General features: G+C 44.8%; 3 protein-coding genes across 4 annotated transcripts in view; 1 reads left to right on the top strand and 2 right to left on the bottom strand.

Annotated features, from left to right (window-relative positions):
• The window catches only part of zzef1 (zinc finger, ZZ-type with EF hand domain 1), a 35,433-nt gene extending 31,889 nt beyond the window's left edge, over positions 1-3,544 (bottom strand). The window contains exons 1-5 of the mRNA XM_061055897.1: positions 2,992-3,544; positions 1,908-2,052; positions 1,609-1,803; positions 1,301-1,484; positions 1,011-1,210 (exon numbers count right to left, since the gene is read on the bottom strand). Of these exons, the coding sequence (XP_060911880.1) occupies positions 1,011-1,210; positions 1,301-1,484; positions 1,609-1,803; positions 1,908-2,052; positions 2,992-3,414 (1,147 nt within the window). The 5' untranslated portion in view covers positions 3,415-3,544. The remainder of the gene's footprint in view (positions 1-1,010; positions 1,211-1,300; positions 1,485-1,608; positions 1,804-1,907; positions 2,053-2,991) is intronic.
• Positions 3,545-4,270: 726 nt separating this feature from the next.
• On the top strand, positions 4,271-7,260 carry LOC132988464 (neuferricin). Of its 2 annotated transcripts, none has more exons than XM_061055882.1 (4): positions 4,271-4,651; positions 4,892-5,032; positions 6,667-6,853; positions 7,024-7,260. In XM_061055882.1, the coding sequence occupies exons 1-4, from the start codon at positions 4,402-4,404 to the stop codon at positions 7,196-7,198; spliced, it is 753 nt and encodes a 250-aa protein (XP_060911865.1). In that variant the 5' UTR covers positions 4,271-4,401; the 3' UTR covers positions 7,199-7,260. The 2 variants fall into 2 exon arrangements, with proteins under 2 accessions (XP_060911865.1, XP_060911866.1); XM_061055883.1 differs by having other exon boundaries at positions 6,942-7,062.
• A 100-nt stretch (positions 7,261-7,360) lies between these two features.
• ankfy1 (ankyrin repeat and FYVE domain containing 1) lies at positions 7,361-20,200 on the bottom strand. Its single transcript, XM_061055881.1, has 25 exons — positions 20,068-20,200; positions 18,209-18,419; positions 17,975-18,093; positions 17,412-17,547; positions 17,161-17,284; positions 15,546-15,695; positions 15,298-15,463; positions 14,872-15,076; positions 14,695-14,763; positions 14,319-14,521; positions 14,115-14,212; positions 13,647-13,848; positions 13,459-13,557; positions 13,188-13,341; positions 12,672-12,840; positions 12,101-12,219; positions 11,794-11,950; positions 11,465-11,665; positions 11,202-11,378; positions 10,939-11,086; positions 10,085-10,175; positions 9,787-9,911; positions 9,547-9,693; positions 9,126-9,216; positions 7,361-9,034 (listed from the first exon to the last, which is right to left on the bottom strand). Exons 1-25 carry the CDS (start codon positions 20,075-20,077, stop codon positions 8,902-8,904), a joined length of 3,504 nt encoding a protein of 1,167 aa, XP_060911864.1. The 5' UTR covers positions 20,078-20,200; the 3' UTR covers positions 7,361-8,901.
• Between the last annotated feature and the right edge of the window lie 1,488 nt (positions 20,201-21,688).

The following is a 21,688-nucleotide window of genomic DNA, read 5'->3' as shown; positions in this document are numbered from 1 at the left end:
TCAGTGTCCACCACATGGAGCATGAGCATCCACTCTAGAGAGGAGGATGCTCTTCTTCTACATGTGCTGCAGAAAGTGCTGAGAGGTTTGTAAACAATCAAAGAAGGTACCTGAAGCTGCGGCAGAAATGACAGGACTGTTTTTAAAATACATGGCCACATTGTTCTGCAGTTTTAACCTCTGCTAAAACTGAGCTTTTTCCGCTCACAACTGCCTGGCTCTTTCAGAAAAAACTAGTGTTTGTGAGTCTTGTGGCCTCAGTCTCAAACCATCTCCTACACCCTCTCCCTCTACGATCTTCTACTCTGTTGGCGTGCTCACGTGGAGGGTCCGCCACACTGACCGCGTCCAAACCCTCTGTAGGGGCAGAGTGTGAGCAGACTGTTAAACCCTCCAACAGCAAGTCTGCACCGATGCTGTTTTACTGAACAGGTGTAACCCACACAAAGTGAAACTGCGTTAAGTAGGATATCATTTTCACAAGTATCATACAGATTTAAAGACCTAAAGGTTTTACAACATATTAAGTCATATTAAGTTGTCTTGAAAACGGTTCATGTGGTTGCATAAATTACCTTTTTCTGAGAGATAGAAGACTTAGCATCTTGACTTTGTATCTATTGACTACACTTAAATGAAGGGTGCTTCATTCAGCTGCGTGAGTGACTTCAAACTGTGCTCACTCGGTGACAGAGTGGGAGTGGGCGGGTCGTAAAGCATCTTGTAAGCTGAAAAACGTCTAGTATGGGTTTAAGTGTGGCCTACTGGCTTTTTTTACGAACAGCCCTGGGTTTAACAAACAGGGATCCTTAGCTCCAGGAGACTCGCCTCTGTATTCCAATCTGAGCCACTTAACCACTCAGCTATTGTTGAAAGCTGCAGTGCTTTTCTGCAGCTCACACCGTGCTCTGATTTCACAGGAGGGGCTGCACGGTTTTCTCCACAAGCGTCTCCAACAAGCGATGAATAAAAACGTCACAAAGCAGACGGACGGACAGCGAGTAACTCACAGGGATGTGTGATGTTGGCGTTTTCCAGGAGAGCTACGTAGCCCGTTACGTTGCTGGGGATGCGGATGTCCCTGATCTCCTGCAAGGAGCGACGGTTCTTCCCGACAGCAACCGAGACCAGCTGAGGCATGTAACTGTGGTCATTAGAAGCCACGGCGATGGCAAGACGTCTCAAAACCACGTCCGGCTTCATTTTCAATCTGAGACACAAAGGAACAAGATCAGCCTGAAAACGCGTCATCCACACACACAGACATATTTCAAGGATCCAACTCGTGAGCCGCTCTTACCTGATCCAGTGTGAGCGCGCACTGCCGTCCGACTGCCAGAAAGAGGACGTCTCCCCATTCGTCATCTTGTTGATGTCTGACGCGTTGGACGAAGCTTCGATGGAGCTGTAGCACTGCGTGACCACCTTCACCTTGTCCACCTCTGGATCCCGGTCCAGCTCTGCTCGGTACTGGATGTCCAAATCTGAGAGAACCGGACACACATGAGGAAGAGCCAGGATGCAGTTTGAGTAAATCTTAAAAAATCCACTGGAGAACATTCAGAAAAAGACCGTCACTCAGTTCTTATCTGAAGCTCTTGTGTTCACCTTTCTCTTTTTGTAAGAGGAACTCCAAGAAGTCCTGGACCACGCTGGACCTCATGGTGCAGATACTGTTGTATCCCTCTAAGATAGGGAAGGGGATGGCACTGCTCGGGATACGATTCCTGTGTAGGAACTTAAGGATCTTAGAGGCATGCGCCCCTAACCGGTCTTTGGTCTTGGAGAATATGTCAACAAAACCTGCAGGAAGAAAAAGCAGCGTTAGCTCCTCTGCAACATGCCAACAACACCCATTCAAATAATCCAGGCCTTGTTGATCCAGGTAAACAAATCACTTCTCCTACCTGGAGTTAGGGAGCATGCCTGTAGCTGTCTTATCACATGACTCAGCTCTCCTTTTAGATTAGCTCCGTTGGAGTTCTTCAGAGCAATCAGCATGCTCTCGACGTCCACCACCCCATCCCCCTCTGCATCGAACTGTCCAAAGGCCTGAGACAGGGACGACGACAGGACACACCGGCGTCACGTTAAGACATCCACACAATAACTCACATTCCTTCACAGCGGAACACATGCTCAATCATGTGGCAGACAATATGCTCAGCGCTTGTTATTTAATGTTTAGAAATACATGTGTACAAGGCAGGGAGCAGCGCTACAGGTCATACGGCAGGACTTTCAGGTGGACCTAAGGAGTGAGTGTTATTTAAAGTGTAGCAGAGAGGCACTCCATGTTGACCAACACAAAAGCCAATTGCAGAGTAAAGTACACATTCATTGGTTTACCCATTCATCTGCAACCTTTGCTCACACAACAGATGTCACACAACAGACAACAAAGCAGCATGTTCTGCTTACTAGAGGTATACTGTAAGCTCAAAACCTGGGGACAATAACCCTGACCACCAGCACAGGGGGGCACAGCGACAGCTTATCTGTTTCCTTACACACCCTGTCGTTTACAGGATATCAAGACTTCTCCTCTCGTGGCCTCATCTACAGCTTCTAATCACTCATCATAAACGGGCATGGCTACAAGCGCTCGTGTCCTCAGACTTGGGACCGGTGGCGTTTCTAGAGTCTGTTACAGGGCTCTAGGAACATTTTATCGTGGGCCCCTGCAACCACCACTGAGCTGTTTTCACTCCCAGACAGATACCTCCTCTTCATTTTCCTTCAGTGGTTTTCACAGGAACAATGCACGAGATGTTTAGCAGCACAACGAGTATGAGGGCTGTCAGATGGGAGCCCCCTTAAGGAGGTTTTTCTACTGCTGTGGTTCAAAGTTTGTAAGCCCTTTGGGGGCCCCTCACTTGCATGGGGGCCCCAAGCAGCGCCTCTGCCTGGGAATAGATCAGGTTTAGACATCATGGAGATTCAAAATAAAGACATTTCACATGAGTGAGGCACGTTTCAGGTGCTGTGTACCTCTTCACACTCGTCTCTCGGGGCGTCTCTGCTTTCCAACATCTCACAAAACTGCTCCACATTGACAGACTCCTCTCCTCGGTTCAACCGGTCCTCCAGCCACCGCACCAGGACACCCTCGTTCCCTGCCAGGACTGACTCCTGAATGGCGACTCCTGAGTCACTAATACGAGCCGCCGCCTCTCTCAGTTTCACTTGCTCTAGCAGGACCCCGGGGGTAGGGGGTCCGCCGGTGGGCACTGGCAGGTTATTCGATCCCCTTCCGCTTCGCCCAGAACCGGTGCCTCCACCGCCGCCGCCGCCTCCAACGTTGACGCCAGTGGCCGCAGAGGCCGGGCTGTCTTCCGCGAAACCGGGGCTCTCCGTTTCTACGTCCTCCTCGTCGCCGCTGCCGCCCCCGCAGCCGCTCTCCGCGTTCCCCATGTTCGTATCACCGACCTACGGATCCCTCGAAAATCTCTGCGGCCCACTCGGGTGTCAATTTAGAGAACCGGTCTGTACACAGACCTCTCTCTAACCTACAGCCAGGACTCCGCCGTTCACTACTACCGCATTGACGTCCTGTACGTCAGCTTGCATGAAACGTCCTTTGCGTCATTCTGTGCGCATGCGCTAAATGAGATCCCGTTCACGGAGCGCAGATGGGAAATTCGGATCTTTCTGGTGAGCCAGATCATTTGGCTCAACCACCCAGCAACAAAAGCCGGTGTTACATCAAAATGCGCTACCCAGTGGAAGTGTTAACATGCGACTTGGTGCAGTAGGGAGCTTTATTTGATATGAGGGTCTTCACCTACTTCCAAATGTGCTAAAGTTATTCTGTGGCGTACTGGAGCATCTGCTATGGTTTTGCATTTTTTTGCCAAGGCAGCGCATCCCGACTGCATTATAAAATCGAAAACCACTCAGTCTTCATCAAGTCCGGATACCGTAATGTTGCACGATGTTTGGTAACAAACAAAACCAAGTGAAATGATTCTTTACCTTCTCGTCTGTAGCTGGAAATGAATATACAAAGTTCTTCCTCTGTACCACTCTCATATCGTTGATTTAAAAGTGAGATATGTTGAGGTTAATAATTCTAGTCTACCAAAATAACGTCACATACAGAAATGATATGGTGATTGAAAAATTAGGTACAGACACATATTTCATCAAATGTGTTAATTTCCCACCCAAAGCCTGAACAGAAAAAGACAAACACAGATCGTCACGGCAGGATCCTGATCCGGGTCACCTAGGTGAGTCGTCTATTAAGACCGACTCGTTCTCGAGAAGCACATCACTATCGCGGAAGCACCTGAGTCGCTGTTGTCATAGATGTTTTTGTGGTTGTTGTCAGATTTTCAATGATGAAATGATGAAATGTGATGCAAATGAATAATGTGCCTTTCCGTTTGACTCAGCAGCATGCTCGGTTATGTGTGTGTCGCGCTTCTGTCGGTGGCAGTGCCGTTTCTTCCCTGGGAGTGGCTCTTTGAATCTGGGAATGACTCAAACAAGGGGCCCCCCATGCGGCTCCTGAACAGGCGTGAATTATCTCTGTACGACGGAGAGGAAGGCAGCAAGGGCCTCTACCTCGGCATACTGGGACAGGTTTTTGATGTGCATAAGGGACACAAGCACTATGGACCTGGTGGTGCCTACCGCTGTATGGCAGGTGATTCCTAGATCTGTTCCCACAGTTTGTGTTTGGTGTTTTGTGCTCCAACCTGAGCTCTCAATATGAGAGCGATCATGATGTTTAAACATTGTTTGATGCTCAGTTACACCCAAAAGCCTCAACAAACCAACGTAAAGATGATTAATTGAATCCTAATAATAGCACATGAACAGCTTAAGTAGATAAGTAGACTGCGGCGCTGCACTTCATACTCTGTTTGTGGGTCTGGATTTTCAGGCAAAGATGCCTCACTGGCCTACATCACCGGGGACTTCACAGAAAGAGGCCTGACAGATGATTTGTCCAGCCTGTCTCCTCTGCAGGTGGTGGCCCTTTATGACTGGCTGGCCTTCTACCAGAGGGAATACCAAGCTGTAGGTATGTGAGCTGTAGGTATGTGATCTCTTTGATTACCAATTCCACCGTCTTTGGTCTGTGATACAGAACCTGTAATAGTCTCTAAACCAAATAACCCTGAAGAAGATGCCTTCACTATCACACACTGTCTATTGAACTCAGGTTTGAATCAGATTAATTAGAATAAGTGATTCAGATTTTAAAGGTTAATTTTAGGGGTTAGGTAAAATCCACTTCACCATAGGTATCCCTCAAACCCCCCAATGATGAGAAAAGTCCATCCTCTCTGTCTTTTGCCTGCTCCACTTTTCAGAAAATGTGTGCTCAAACAGGCCGTTTGGAGATTTTCCCTTCATGACATCACAAAGGGCAGTAACCCCTCCCCCAGGTGGGTGACACTCCCACAGCTAGGTGTTTGTTCTGTCCCCTGAGTCTGCCTTCTCACCGTAAACAATAGAACATGGAGCGAGAAAGCCAGAGACACTCAAGCCCTCCCAGAGAGGGGGCGTGGTCAGACACAGCTCATTTACATTTAAAGGTACAGACACAGAAACAGTCTGTTCTGAGCAGGGCTGAAATAGAGGGGTTTATAGGCATGATTAAATACAGGATCAGAGTGGATTTAGACATATATTAGATATTCTTATTATTACGTAGTAACATATTTTGGTCCATTTTTGGAGGGTTTAATATACAATAGTTAGTTCCAACCAAGCAACCTGATTGGACAAGAGGCCTTCCATGAGTGACAAAATCATCACTGTGACTTTTCACATCATGTATCCCTCCTCCTCAGCATGCAGGAGTTCTGAATGTTTCATTTACATCTGACAGAGTTTTTCTTTATTCCTCAACCTCATACCTCAGAATCACACAAAACTAAGACTCTTAAAGGGATACTTCACCCGTTGAAACATGAATCTGTATTGACATTGGGTCATATATGAAGTAGAAATGTGAAATACATTTTGAAGTTGGTGCCTTCTTGGCCGAGAAAAGGCAGAAAGTGTCTTTTTGGCTCATGTGGATGAAAGACACCAAATCCCAGAATGCACAGCACCGCAGGCCACTCCCACTAAGGTCCTCAATTTCAGAATCAGAAATACTTTATTAATCCCAGAGGGAAATTCGATCGTTACAGTTTCTCCAAAATATACAGTATAGCAGTAGAAATATAGTAATAAAAACATTTACAGATATATTTACTTCAACACGAGGCCATTTTCTCACTTTCTTCCAGAATTAATCTTGGAAATTCCTGGCAGAAAACAGACTCTATGTCTGTGTCCATAGGCAAACAGTGAGAGCACCGACACTACCAGTCTGCCCCAGTTCGAGCTGCTAACCGCAACAGCTTCCAGTGACGCAAAAATCGTCATTTTGCGTCACTGGAAGCTCCTTTTCAGACTCAGAAATACAAAGATTTCCCATCTCAGGGGAAAATGAGGGCGGGATGCACGACCATTCAAAAATACTAACAGGTTTCTAATGATACAAAGATTAATGCAAATGGGTGAAGGTATCCCTTTAACTTCACCAGTTTTATGATCACGTTCATTTCTTTTAACATACAAGTAAAGGTTCATAGTACAGAGGAGCTGCTCTGTGGTAACCCTGGACATCACCTCTCCTTCTCGGCGTCTCTTATACTGTAGGTCTGTTGATAGGCCGGTTCTACAGCGAGACGGGGAAGCCCACAGACGCCCTGATGCAGGCAGAAAAGTCTCTAGCGAAGGGCCACAGACTGAAGGCCCAGTCCGAGTCTGAGAAGGTTCGATTCCCGACCTGTAACTCAGAGTGGAGCTCGGCCAGTGGAGGCAGAGTCTGGTGCTCCACGAAGAGGTATGGAAAGAGTTCTGTCCTAATCAAATATTAAGCAGGTTACTCAGCGTGTGACGCAGCACTCAGAGATAATGCTCTCCTGTGACAGATGATGTCTCACACTAACGCAGGTGTGATTGATGTTCATGTATAAGAATGAACAGAGCTGGTATCCTTTTTCCGTTCTGCAGTGGTGGAGTGGACAGAAGCTGGACAGGTGTACCACGGAAACTCTTCTCTGCAGGCCTCACTGGCGTTCGTTGTGTGTGTGTTGAAGACCCGTCTGCAGCAGAGGACGATCCCAACCTGCAGAAGTATGACGGCTGCCCTCCACACGCTGACTCATGCTCTGTTAAAGACCAGTAGTGTCTGGGCCCAGCTCAGACAAATGAACCTAAAAGGGGCTGTTTTTTTTTGTTTGTTTGTTTGTTTTAACAGAACAAATCTCAGGGAAAGTATTCTCCAGGAAATCACAGCTAACATGCACAATAAAAAATAAAAAGTAGAATAAAGAAAATTCCATACGTGTGTTTTTGATGACCTTTATGTAAATTTGTCCTCCCTTTTTCTTCTAAAAGGATACACAAGGAAGAGACAGGCTAGATATCTGAGCATACAGATACAATATAATGTGCATAAAAGATTAAACAATGTGCATAAAAGATTAACAGAGGCAAGATTTAGGTTTGTCACAATGACAAGCACAAACTGCATTTAAGTACAAAACAGTTGTAGTGGTCAAAAATATCACACATTTATCTGTACAATTAAACAATACTTAAAGAGGCCCCACGAGCCGGCCGGCCCTCCGCTCCACATTCTCCCCGATGATCGAAGATGCCGCGTGATCTCTGATAAAGTGCACCTGTTAGGCTTAGAAATCAAGAAGCGTTACGTGGGACGAGTCAAGACAACGACTTGAGGCAACGTTTGGGGGACTTTGATCACAATCACATCTTTCTGCAAAAGGACCTCATGGCAGATCAATAAATGGAATGTAATCATCTGATGGCTGATTTGGAAACATGATTCATGATTATGACGAGGACATGAAAAGGCTACAAATTAAATCACATGCATAGGCAGAAGAGGCTTCTCTGTAACCGAGGACGACGACAGTGGAAGAGAATTGTGTTGTTCCTCTTGAAAAAAAAAAAGGAAAGGGTGGGTGGGGGGGTCGCATTTTCTAAACATGTAATGTTAAAAAGTAAACAAGACGACGGAGCGATCACAGAAAACAAAAAGTTACATCAGAAGGAATTTCATCATTGCTCAGTTGTGCTGTCGTTCACCTTTAACAGTGAAGTTAAACAATGTCAGTGTTATAATTTAGAGAAGAGCTCATTTGAAAATGTAAAGATAGCGTTGGGTTTCTTTCCCTTTAAGTCCTCCTCGTCTGTCTCACTCTCTCCGGTCAGTACGCAGTCAGGATGACAGAAGAGCAACACATGAGAGATTACAGAGAACATGCTGACAGTTCAGTCTCTGTAGATCAAACTGACCTACGCTCATTTGACTGTTTTACTCTGCTCTTAAATGATTGCAGCCTCAGCTGTCGTATAAATGCAAGAATTCATTGAGTGTTTGTCTGTGGGCAGGTCACATAGCATGAAGGCTGCAGATGGTGAAATCTACCAACAGGGAGCAGTAACCCCTTCCCCCCCCGAACAAAACGTTTTGATCATTGAAAAGTTCATCACTGAATTGCAATGTGTACGCACAGAAGCAGCTACCTGCTTGAGATTATAAGCGCTAATCATCGTGAACATTACTGATCTTGGGAAATCGATTAACAAATTGTGTCCAGCCGTCACAGAGCTGGGGATCTGCTTATATCCACGTTAAGATACTTTGATCAGAAAACAACAAAAAGACAACGTCCTTCTAGAACATCGATGGTTTTTCAAAGACTGGAACGTTAGAAAGATGAAGGTCCATAAGTGTCCAGGAATCTCTTGTTAGTTTGTCCTGCTACTGATGTCCCTTCTCCTGGTGTGCCTGGAATAACTGTGCCGAGTTCGGCCTGGCGTGGCCAGTGTCAGAGGGTGAAGGAGGTCCAGACCGCTTTATTATGATACCCCACCCAAAGTCAGTACATCAAAGCAGATGTCGCACACCCTCACCGGCTTGTTCAGGTCAAACTTGATGATGGGGATCTCCTTTATCGAGCACTTGTGGCACAGCAGGCGCCCACAGTGACGGCTAGAGTTTAGACAAAGGATGTTAAAGTTAGAGACAACGTTCAACATTACATGAAGCATAAACTAAATAAAAATATGAAAGCCACACTAACCAGTGATGTTTCCGCGTTGTCACACCAAACTTGGCGGCACATTCATAGCAGTTTGACCCGTCACACCATGGGGGCTCTTTGGACAGCATGTCTATACAAATTATGAGGAGAAGAAAATGGTAAATGGACTTGAGCTTGTATCGTTATTTTCTAGTCTTCTGACTACTCAAAGCGCTTTTACACCGCAGGTCAGAAGCAGCAGGAGCAACTTGGGGTTAAGTGTCTTCCCCAAGGACACATTGGACATGTGGCTGCAGGAGCTGGGGATCGAACCTCTGACCTTCTGGTTGAGAGACGACCGACTCTACCAACTGAGCCACAGCCGCCCCAGAAATCCGTGAACTGTTTTTTTTTTTATTAAAACCCAGAGTGTCAGAGCATCATGTGAATGCCACGCGGGTAATGAGGCGACAGAACTTACCTAGAAGGCGGAAGAGCAACTGTTTGGTTGCGACCTGGTAGTTGAAAATGTTGATGCCCTGATTATTATTGACGCCGAGTCGAGCCCCAGCCCTCACTATGGCACGGCACAGGTTTGCATTTCCTTTCATGTAGGCGAGGAGCAGAACTGAAACAGAATACAGGTCACAGATGTTCTCAATGTAGGGCAGGAATCAATACAGTGTCCGTGTATTAATAATAGTAGAGAAAGCTTCAGTACCGGTGTTCCCTTCATTGTCGGGTTTGTCCAGAGGATACTCAGGCATACACTCAAGGAACAACTCAAAAATGGCGGCGGCGTTCTCTTTCCCGTAATGGCCCAGGACATGCATCGGTGACTGACCCCTGATCAGACAGAACAAGATGACAGGGAGAGAGGAGGGTTGACTTAGTCTTCAGACGGTTGTGTTTGTCTACTTTTTTAATACTCAATGTTTTTATTTCTGTCTTATCTTCTGAATTCTTTCTGCTCGAGTACGACTGACCTGAAGTCTGACCATGACACAAACAGACTGTACCTGAGATTGAAGGCCTCTGCATCGATGTTGGACTCTGTGAGAAGGGTTCGGACATTGTTAAGGCGACCCTGCATCACAGCCAGGTGCAGCGCTGTGAGGAACACAAACAGAGAGAATCATTTTAATGTTACGGTAATGATGAGTAGATGTTTGGGTGGTGGGGTAGAGATTAAATCTACCCACACAACAAAAAGAGAATAAGTGGCTTTTTTTTTTTCTTTCTTTCCTTTAGCTAAATCGAAGACTCTCTAAGGCGCCCTGTGGACACAAGTTCACCTGCTGGCCTCGCATAATCCAAATAGATTCTGTTTAACAATCCACCTCAGAACGTCTTCTTAAGGATTTAGGCTCATAGTTTGCTCCATCTGTGTCAAGTGACAGACTTTCAGAAACGGCCCTCAGAGACAAATCACACAGACCGACTCTCACTAATCGCAAATGTGTTCAAATAATTCATTAAAATAAGTGAAAATAGGGCTTACATATGATAGGACAGGTTAAAAATCATAAAGTTACAGTAAAATATAATTAATTAATTAATTACATTTTTTAAATAAAATTAATTATTAGCCCATTCATTTTATTAAAAGAATGAAGTAAAAGTAGAGAAAAAGAGACTGAACTTATTTGAAGGCAGCCGTAAATAAAAAATGTTTTAAGTCCTGTTAATACTGGACAGGACTGATAAGTCAAATGTCCTGTTTGTCAAGATATCGAGGTGAAAGTGAAAATGAAACATCGACCGGCCTCAGAGCTGATTGGTTACCTGATCTTTGTTTTGATTGGCTTTCATTTGTTGAACAGGAGGATCCCGGATCAGAAACAAAAGCATAATAACAGAGAATGAAAGGTACCATTATTGCCGTTCTCATCCTCGGCAGCAAAGTCTACTCCGTTCTCCAGCAGCACCGAACAAATCGTGGCCAGGTCCTGCTGGGCGGCCAAATGCAGCGCAGTCTGTCTGTGTTTGGTCAGCTCGTTGACTTTGGCTCCGGCGAGCAGCTGAAAGAAGACGTGTGCAAAATCAAAACAGCATCGACTGCATCGCTCTTTGTATTACACTTTGTTAGAAACGAATTACTAAAAAGCCGAAGCACATGAGAATGTGAGGGTGTACCAGGTTGCGGACGATGATCTCAGAGCCGGCCTGGACAGCCAGGTGGAGAGGGGTGAGTTTGGCGGCATCCTGAACCCTGGAGTTGACATTAGCTTGGACACTAATGAGAAACAGGACACTTTCAATGTCTGAATTCTGCACAGCCACATGCAGGAAGTTACGCCCTTTGTTGTCCACCTGGAGGGAAACAGCAGTTTGAGGTCAAAGGGGATGGATGGAAGTGTGACATCAGACAAAATAGTGCCTTTTAGAATCCACCCTACTTGTTCTGCAGCCCCTGACTCCCTCTTTAGGATAGCCTCTGCTGCCTTATTGTTCTTGTGGGTCATGGCACAGGCGAAGGGGGTCATGCCTTGACGGTCACGTATGTTGAGACGAATGTCTGGATGTGAAATGAGCAGCTGTATGATCACGTTGTGCTGGTTGCTAATGGCAGCATGAATGGGAGCTCTGCCCTCTGCATCCTGATGGGAATAAGAAATGGATTAAAAAAAGAGCATGTTTACAACTCACTTTGTAGATGTGGAGCGTGGATGCTGATTAAAGTTGAAGTCACAAAAGCAGAGCCAACTGCGTCAGGAACTGAACTGACCTGTGCATTAACATTTGCTCCAAACTCTAAAAGGCACTGCACCACCTCCTCCAAACCCCAGTTGCTTGCCAGGTGGAGGGGTGTTTGTCCGTCTCGGGCTTCTTCGTCTCCCTCCCCGTTAGGCCCTGGCTGCCTGGGGCTGTTCACGTCACAACCGCTACACACAGGTAAACAAGCAGGAAGTTAGGACAGCTGGCTACCTCCATCTCAATATGAAGCTTTAAAACAGATACCTTTAGTTTGAAAACTCTGATAAAAACTGGGATGTTTGATAGTTCACAATGCAGCCTGATGGAGAGAGACTGACCTGCGGATGAGGAAACAAGCAGAGACCTCATTGTTCTCATCAACAGCTCTGTGCAGGAGGGTCTGCTGGCAGCCCGAGGGTCCGGGGCTCCAACAAGTCGCATCACAGCCGTGGCGGACCTTGGTGAGAAAGAAATCAAACAGTCAAACGTGAGAGAATACTGTTGACCAGGCAGAAACATTCAGTGTGAGAAGATTATAAGAAGACAGATGAGAGGGCTACAGGTGGGAGCGCAGGTGTTGTAAACGCTTTTGCAGATGCTCAGCTACAGATCGAAAATAGAATTGGTTTTGTGTCGTTTAAGATCAAGTCCTTGCAAACTCAAAATGTTTTGGATAAGGCTGAGATGAAAGTGATATATTCATACTTGTGGGAAATTGTACACAGTCGACATTAAAGCACAAAGAAGCTCAGATGATTGCAGGCAGCTCCCAACAAAAAAGTGACGTGTCCTCTCATTGAAGTTTCATTCCATCTTGAATTAAGTGTCATGGCGGTTAACAACTTGCTATGGAGGAAGAAATGTGGTACAATCGTTTCTTAAATGGATTGCAGATGCATCCGTCCTCACCAGTGTGGATGCGATGTCTTCCAGGCCGTTCACAAGAGCCAGCCACAACGGAGGCTCTCCTTTGTCATTCACCACAGACATATCAGCTCCTCTTGTGCAAATGGCATCCACCACGAGTGGCAGCTGGTTACTGATGGCCATCTGTAGCGCTGTTTTCTCCTCTTGAGTCCTGATAGTGGAGGAGAAAAATAGACAGATATAGAAGACATGGATATTAAAAAAAAAAACCCTCCCTGAACAGTGAAGTTATCTTTCTGGTCACAAAATGATCTTTTATTATTCTTAAAGCTATAGTATTCTGAGCCGGCTGGTATTTAATCACAGCATATTAAATAATGAAACTGATTCTGGTTCAAAAATCAAAACAATCTCATGATCGTGACATCCTTGTTGACAGTGACTCCTTTTTTATGTCATCTTCCTCTTCCCCCATGTTCTTGTGTGCAGTCACTACTAAAAGGCATAAACAAACTTATATCATTAAGACAAAGAAACCGCAGTAGAGCCAGGCATTACCGGACATTGATGTCTGCCTGGTGCTCGAGGAGGAAGAGGGCACTCTTGCTGTCCTGTCTTTGGATGGCCATGTGCAGCAGGGTTTGTCCATCAGACATCGTGTCATTGATAGAGGCCCCTGATCCCAACAGCTGAGCCGCTATGGTGTGCATTCCTAGCAGGAACACAAAGTACATCATATTACATCAGGCATACAGAAACAGTCTTATAACAGGAGAACGACCTGTGAAGATAATGACAATAACACAGAATCCACTGTTAGAACACACACCTGTCCAGAGCGCCAGGCCCAGCACCGTCTGGTCGCTGCCGTCTTTAAGACTGAAGTCTGGAATGATCTGGAAGTTGTTGGTGGCATGAAGTGCATTTGCTGAAATATAGACATGAAGGGAGGAATCAGTGGATCCATTTCAGGGTGTTTGCTCTTTAATTAAATGTAGTTACTAAACATGCGCAGACCTTTCTGTTCGAGAATCACTGTGACTACATCTGGGTGGTTGTGAGCAATGGCCATGTGGAGGGGGGTCTGCATGGCCACGTCGCGGTGATCGTCTGATAAAGCCTTCTGGGTCTGGAGGTTAGGGTTGGCACCTTGCTGGAGAAGCTCTGCTGTCAGGCTCGCCAAGCCGCAGCGACACGCTGTATGGATCGGGCTCTCACCCTGAAACAAGGAACAGAGGTTAATGATATGTTTAATATTAACATATAGGAATTTAACACTCACTTCATAGTTAAGGATTTGTTATAAAGGAACATTAAGGTGTACAGAAACAAATGTAGGGACTTAGAGATAACTCAGCAGACAGAAACGAGTCATTTCTAACTTAAAAATGACACATTTGTTAAGGTCAAAGTTTATACATTTGGTGGTAATAATATTTCACACTCTGTCCAATAATCAAAACATTACCAAACGTTCATACACACCCATTTGTTGACGTGGTTGGCCTTGGCTCCGTGAGTGGCGAGGAACAGAGACGCTGCCTCGTTGCCCGCCTGAGCTGCTCTCTGCATGAGACAGTTTTCTACGAGGGATAAAACACGACGGGATGAGGATTTTCAAATGTGCTTACAGGCTCCAGCAGCATTTTCATTAAGAAGGTATGGGGATGTGAGGTCATGAAACAACACCTGAGGTGGCGTCAGGTGCATCGGGGTTGCTTCCTCTCTGGATAAGTTGGGCTGCAAAGCTATTCTCGTCAAAAGAGGTGCCGTTCTCTACCGGGGCATCGTCCTCGAATGGGTTTATTGAAGGGTCTGAAGACATGGTGATGTACTGCAGGGCCAGCCACAGAGCCGTGCTGCCCTCGTGGTCTTTGAGTTCCAGGTCAAGCCTTAACGAGATGGACAGATTACCTCCGGTTAAACACGGGATTATTTCCAGAGTGAGACGATGCCAGAGACACATTATGTCAAATTAGTCACATGTGTTCATCCTATGACTTCCAATGTATTGTAAACAGTATGCACACTGTGTGTGAGATTTTTGTCAGTGAGTGTCACTCACTGTTTGCACTGCAGCAGCTGGTTGAACACGGGCTCGTTCCCTGAGGAAACCGCTTCATGCAACGGAGTTCTAAAACCAGCAACAAGAGGCAACACTGAATTACCACCATACTCATCAGGTCGTTGGCGATCTTCAGAAACTGATAGAAGTGTTCAAACCGGGAGCCGCGTCACCTACCTGCCCTTGCTGTTCTGCATGTTGGGGTTAGCCCCGGTCTTAAGCAGGGCTTCTGCGATCCGGGCCATACCACCCATCACTTCAGCAGAGTGTTTCTTGGGGCTGAAAGAACAGACCAGGTGAAGAGGAGTTTCGACCGCCCCCACCGTGGCTGCATTCACCTGAGCCGAGTGACGAATCAGGAAGATGGATGCAAACTCATCGCCTGCAAGAGGAAGAAGAAAGAATGACCGTTTGGAAGAAACCCAAAAATACACAACTACAAAATCAAGCATTCTCTCAGTTATTGAGGTTACGCAAGAAAATGACTTGAATGGAAAGGACGATACTTCACATTTAGTTAGTTAACATAAGGGGGTGGGGGTGTGGGGTGGGGTGGGGGTGTGGGGTGGGGTGGGGTGGGTGTAATTTAATCAATCCTCATACCTCTTTGGATGGCTTTGTGCAGGAGGCTCCAGCCGCTCTGGTCCACCATGTCCACATCGGCTTTGCTATTAACGAGAGTGGTGGCAATACTTTCCAATTTACGAGAGAGCGCCAGGTCAAGGGCCAGGTCACCGTTGTTGTCTACTTCATTCAGCTTGCCGGGTAACTGAAAGTGAGAAATAATGTCATCAGAATAATGTCATCAATCTGAAATAAACAGGCGAGTGAGCAGTTGATAGAGAGCTCACCTGAGAGTCCATCTCGATGAGATAAAGAAAGACGACGTCTTCTCGCTCCACTTTGATGGCTTTGTGAAGGGGGAACTCCGTTTTCGATTTGATCATCTTGTACAGGAGTTGGGCACTCATGGTGCTGAAGTCTTCTTTCCTCAGATCATCCTAACACGAGACAATCGTTTGAAAACAACAAACTACTGTCAGAGTCGGACAATCAGTGTTTACACAGGATGGGAAATAAGAATCACCTATAGATCACTCTCACTGACTAGAGATGGAAACGTGATAAATAATGTAAACATGTTTTCTATTTTATTATAGTAAGATTTTATCAGCCTTTGTGCCAATACATGAGACAAAATGAGGCGTGAGGTATCAGAGAATAGTGACAGGAGTCGATTTCTGCAACAGAGTCGTAAAGATAACCTTGACAGCTGGATTTATTGTCTCATAAAGTAGGAGATGATAAACTCAAGTGAGCGACACAATAACCTTGATCTGTCCAAAAAGAGTTAACTCAGGGAGATAAAGCTGAACATAAACAACACGTTACACAGTCATTTGAGCTGTAATCATGCACACAGCTGCACAGCTCCTCCATGCACCTTTAGTACATTTAGTGTTTTTATTTGTTTATATTCTATAATATATGTTTTAATTGCTTGTAAATTTGTATCTGATTCTATTTAAGTTCCCTGTCAGCAGGAGCTCTGCTGTTTTTATAGCTTCTTACTATTTTTGTGTGAGTCCTTTGACAATTACTTTTTGCACCAAAAAGACTGAGTCAAATTCCTCGTATGTGTAAATGTACTTGGTAATATAAAATTATTATGATTTTAAGATTCAGAAGTTGCATTTTTTTTAAAAAAGAAAGTCAGAGTTTGGTGCTCATCCTGACTGATCAAATAGATTGAAGCTACTTTGTGGAGTTATAAGCTGGTAATGGTGCCTCTTCATCACCTAACAGAGGAAACTAGAGTCTAGACCATCACAGAGACGACTGATTCTTTCTGTGTAGTATGTTTTCATGCTTGTAAAACTGCCCAAGGGTAGAAGTCAGAACCAAAGGATTAACTGCATGCTGCAGAAACACACTTCTTTACCAGAGCCCGACCGATTAGTCTGCCAGCAGATAATATCGGCCGATATCAAGTGACTATTTTATTTCAGATTAGCGCCGATATTACTAGATTTATTGACCTGTCAAATAAAATTACATTTGAGGTTCATTGTATTAAACTAGCAGTTCTCTTTCACCAGCAGAGGGCGCTATATGGATGACAACTATCATCATCACTCTCCAGAGTGTTGAGCGGTGATGCACGAACATGCTCAGTTATTTTCCAGTTGATTGTCCATCTTGTCTTCATTATAAATCATATATATCAAAGTGTTTGATAACTGCATTTGAGGGATCAACACAATAAATGTGTACATCTATATATCTCTACAGACTGAAGATAGATATAAGAAAGATATTGGCCGATATATCTGTATCTACTTTTTCTCATATTTTTTACACAACAAATATCCTCTGAGTGATTTATTTGACTGATCAAAAGAAGACGCAGGAAACTAGCTAACAGTGGAGTAGGTGAGGAATACAGCCTCTGTCTGATTTACTGACCCAGTGACTGGCGATGATCTCCCCACAGTAGTTCATCAGGGTGGTGGCGTTCAGCTCCTCAGCTGTTTGGTAGAAGCGAATGCAGTTTCTAACATTCACTGAGGACATCACACCCTTTTCACACCTATCCCAGCAGAGAAACCAAAGTGTTACCACGTTCTGCTCTTTTGAATATTATGCGACGTTAAGTCTGCCACTGAAATTGGAATATTTATTTCCGCCTTCAGTATGAATAAACGCCTCGTGCTCACCTCTCTCGGAGCAGCTGGAGCTGGAAGCGGTTGGCCAGCTTCATCAGGTCAATAAGAAAGGCGTCATCTTCACTAAGCTCCAACTCGTCTGTGTATGCCCACCGCAACATCGCCATGGCAACCTCAGGTTTGCAGTCTGGAAATCCATCATAACATAAAGACAGGGAGTCAGAGTGAAAACAGTTTAGCTATTGATCAGAAGAAAAAAATTATGTTTGGTCCCACTGCTGCATTTGGCTTTGCAAATAACAATGACTAAAAAAAATCAACTTTTTCTAATTAAAACAAATATTCGATTTTTATTTGATTTTTTTAGGACATACATTTTCTCACCTTTATACGAACTTGAACCCTAAACGATTATCTTTAAAGAAAAATAGGCCTGAGGGCAGAAACCGACCTCGAGCTGCCCAATACTGGACTTTGACAAAATAAATATCCAGTCATCATCTATTAACCTGTTAGCATGTCGACCGACAGAGGAGCAAGTGGGCAACAAATTGATTTCCATAATGACCTCAGCTACTTCTTTATTAAACTAAAGTCACATCAGGGTGGCTCACCGGTTAGGTCCAGTTCTGAGGTGGAGGCCATGTTGGCCAGGCTCCAGACATCACTACGAGCAGCCAGCACAAACTTATGGGCACTTAGCTTCTGTCCTGCCACTTTCACGTTCAGATCACTGAAACACAAACACATTCCACTCTAACAAAGTATTTATCACAAATATTCTAAGTCTCTGACAACCTTCTTCAAAAGACATTGCAGACATTTGTAGTCATCCTGTCGATCTTCACCTGTACTGTTCCTGCTGATAGAGGTCGGCCACGATGTCGAGCAGGCGGCTGATGAAGGTGTCTGCAGCGGCTGCAGGGCTGGGGGAGCCCTGGCCGGAGGTCTGGGCAGCGAGCACAGCACAGCGCCTCTCCGTGTCGGCCAGCTTCTGCTGCATCTTCACGTACTCCTGCCTGAGCAGGGCCAGGTGCTTCTGCAGCTTGGCCACCTCCTCTGTCCCACGTCAAGGTACAGGAGACAGGTGGAGGAGAAACAGGATGCAGTGATAGAAAAGTAGTTAGAAAGACAGTTTAGAGCCGCCTCTCAGTTCAAAGAAACAAAGGTGGTCTATGTTAGTTTAAAGTAAGTAGCAAGTGTGCTTGGAGGAACACCATAGAGGTTACGCTGTGTGCAACTATAAACATTGAGAAGTGTCACTTGAGCTCTTATTTCCATATGTCACAGAAGTTTGCACTGGAATGTTTTCTAGTATTCCCTGAAATGGATATAGAAGATAAACATTCCTCGATCTCAAAAAACAGACTATGGCAGGCTCTGCGTGTTTTTGTTTAGTCAAAGCTTTCCCTCTTCCTCTTAGGGAGACTTTCGACAGATCTCGGAGTTGCATTGAGGCCCATTTCCTTCCTTTAAACCAGTAAAGTTTTAGTGAGGAAAGAATGCTGATGCAGCACGTTACTTTGTCCTCTCTCGTAAACCCTCACTGGCACAGCTACTGGTCATGAGGATCAAATGGGGGGGGGGGGTGTTTCTGAAAACCACCTGATCAGCTGAACACAGGAAGGGCGGCATGCTGGAGCAGAGCTGCAGCTTAAAGCCCACCAACCGGCCTCTGAAGAAATTCTTAGAATATAATAAAATCCACTTAATGTCTGCAGGATCTAACTGGAATGACGCGTGTGTGTTTGCAAACCAAAAATGAACGTGAAGCTTGAGGAAAGAGAACTGTGAAATACAACAGAACGCATGCACTTAAAAACAATGCTCTACAAACAAAAACAGACCTGTGCATCTATCTTTTACAGACTCTGTGCAGCAATGCAAAGCCCAGAGCACAAGCATTAACCATCTGTCACTGCAAAACAACCTAATCACAGAAGTGCAAGGGTGATTTTAAATAAAACATTGGCCTTCTCTTTATTTATACAACTAGTGTACTTCAGTAAAAGCTTTGGCAAACACATGTGATTTACTCAGAATCGATGCAGCAGCTTCATACAGCTGCACCACTGCAGATTCATTGTAGCACTCTGTCTGTGTGTTGTAGTTGGTAAGTAGATTTTCATTAAGGAGGAACACACAGCAGATATTTGGCTCACGTCTACGAGGCCAAATATAGGTGGTGCCCTCTGCCAGCCAGGTAATGCCTCACAGGGAGGGACACCTGTGAAGCCTGCTGCCCTGTCATTATCCTCCATTGAAGAGAACTGTGTTAACACGGTTTCTCATGATGGATCATATAAAGATGTGTGTGGATCAATCAGCATCAGTGAGGGTTATGTGGACAGTCTGACGCAGACCTGACCGTTCACGTTTAGTTTAACATCATTACAGACGCTGCCTGCAGTTTTTATAAGTCAACAATGAGGTTATTTCTAACGTAGCAACCCGGCAATCTGCATCAATACTAAACTCGTAGCTATAAAAAAAAAAAGAAAAGCTAGCAACATCTACGAGGGCTAACGTTTAACGACAGAGCTCACAGTGTGACATTACAAGAGACGCAGCGGGTCATATCTTAAACCACACCCAATGGAAGGTGTTCATAGACTGAAGAGACACTAGTTGATTCGGCCCAACAGTTCAACAAGCAAACGAGGAGAACAGGGAGTGAACCAAATAGTCAAAAAACCAGATCTCATACCTTCCGCCATGTTGCTCAACGTTAGCTCCGTAGCCCAACGGTCTCTATCGCGATATGACGGAGCGGCAGACAGTAGGCGGAGGTGCTGCGTTCAAGTGACTGCCAAAACTCGTTATTTATCATTCGGCTCTTTCCTTCCTCCCCGAAAATAAATCTCTTTTTTTTAAAAAAAAGACATCCTAAAACACGGGGGTTGTATTCATAATAAGCTAGCATAAACCCAGAGGCAGCACGGTGTGAACATTGAAGTAATTCAACGGTTGTCAAACATGCGTTGCCTTCAGGAGCATCTGCCAAACCATAGTGTATCTGCCCAAAAAAACAAAACAAAAAACGTTAGTAACCTGCTAAGCAGGGGCGTGTCCAGGGCTGGCATGCCCCCCCTCCACCACCCCAATCCTAAACTATGACAGGATATTTTCCATGGACTAATGTAAAACATAGGCTGTTATTTAAACCTCTTCAGGTATCTGTGAACCCTAACTTCAATATATATGTTTTATAAAGCTTCAAGTGCAAAGTATTACAAATCACAAGCACTGCAGCATCATCTCAGACCAAACAAAACCTTGTCTGATCTTAAACCCTGCATACCTTAACGTTGTCACTGTAACAGTAGGACTGGTAACTCATATTTGTCTGTGTGGGTTACTATTAACAAAATGAGTTTTATTTAGTGACTCCTACACAAAATAAAGCCTGTGACTGTAAATTTAGTACACTAACATATTAAAACTAGGAAGATACTCGCTGTGAACACAGAATAAACTATTCAAACTGCTTCTCTTAAACTCATCCATGAATGTTAAAATCTTCAGGCTCCTCAGGTGCTCTGTGACCTCGTGGTTCCGCTTAGATTATCAGGCTCTGTAACACGTGAAGCTTCTGATGGAGACTGTGAGGTGACATTTCAGAAATCTTCACTTGGGAAGGGCAGCCTTTTCATTTTAGGGGATCACAAGTGAAACGCTTTACCTGTAGAGCTCACACTGGAACCAGACTTGAGTCATTTGAAACGGTTCTTAAAGAGGACTCAGTCTTGTGGTCATGTCTGATCTTGCTCTTCCTGTTTTACATTCTTTTATTGTATGATAGTTTGTATCCTGTACTGTCCTGTATCTTTATTGTTGAGCTTGTTTGGTTCTGATGTCTTTTAAAGGCCCATCTAGGGACCAGCGTTGCAAATGAGCTCAGGCTTTAAACGCTGTAGTGTGTGGCGTCTGGTTACTTGCTCCATAGAAAATAAACATGAAATAAAATCATAGAAATTTATGATTTGAACAGAGTAGAACCAAGTAGATCAAGGGGTTAAAATCACAACTCATGAAATGTTGTTTTCACTGTTATCTAAATATGTGCATGTCTTTAAATCCTAGAAACACACCAGGTAAAAAAAAATCAATTTTCTGTGATCATGTGGGTACAATAACAGTCTGTCGGATTATTTTAAAATGCTGGAAAACATCAAAGGCTTGAAACAGCATCTTATGAATGTATGCTAAACAGATCCAGTGACAGTGGGGTGGAGGAGGGGTCTCCCTGGGACAGGTTCAGGGACTACATAAAGGTGGACGACAAATCCGGATAATTTTCAGTCTCATCCCTGATAGGATGGATCTCC

Source organism: Labrus mixtus, chromosome 14 (genome assembly GCF_963584025.1).
Source record: "Labrus mixtus chromosome 14, fLabMix1.1, whole genome shotgun sequence".
In the NCBI taxonomy this organism is placed as follows: domain Eukaryota; kingdom Metazoa; phylum Chordata; class Actinopteri; order Labriformes; family Labridae; genus Labrus; species Labrus mixtus.
Note: the sequence above shows the minus strand (reverse complement) of the source record. Positions and strands in the feature narration are given on the sequence as shown.

Coding starts and splice junctions, on each gene's coding strand:
- ankfy1 (XM_061055881.1), bottom strand. Junction 11,951..12,100: donor GCTTGTTTCCTCATCCGCAG/GTCAGTCTCTCT, acceptor ACCTGTGTGTAG/CGGTTGTGACGTGAACAGCC. Junction 9,217..9,546: donor GTTGCTCTTCCGCCTTCTAG/GTAAGTTCTGTC, acceptor TAATTTGTATAG/ACATGCTGTCCAAAGAGCCC.
- LOC132988464 (XM_061055882.1), top strand. CDS start 4,402: ATGCTCGGTTATGTGTGTGTCGCGCTTCTGTCGGTGGCAGTGCCGTTT. Junction 5,033..6,666: donor GAGGGAATACCAAGCTGTAG/GTATGTGAGCTG, acceptor CTTATACTGTAG/GTCTGTTGATAGGCCGGTTC. Junction 6,854..7,023: donor GTCTGGTGCTCCACGAAGAG/GTATGGAAAGAG, acceptor TCCGTTCTGCAG/TGGTGGAGTGGACAGAAGCT.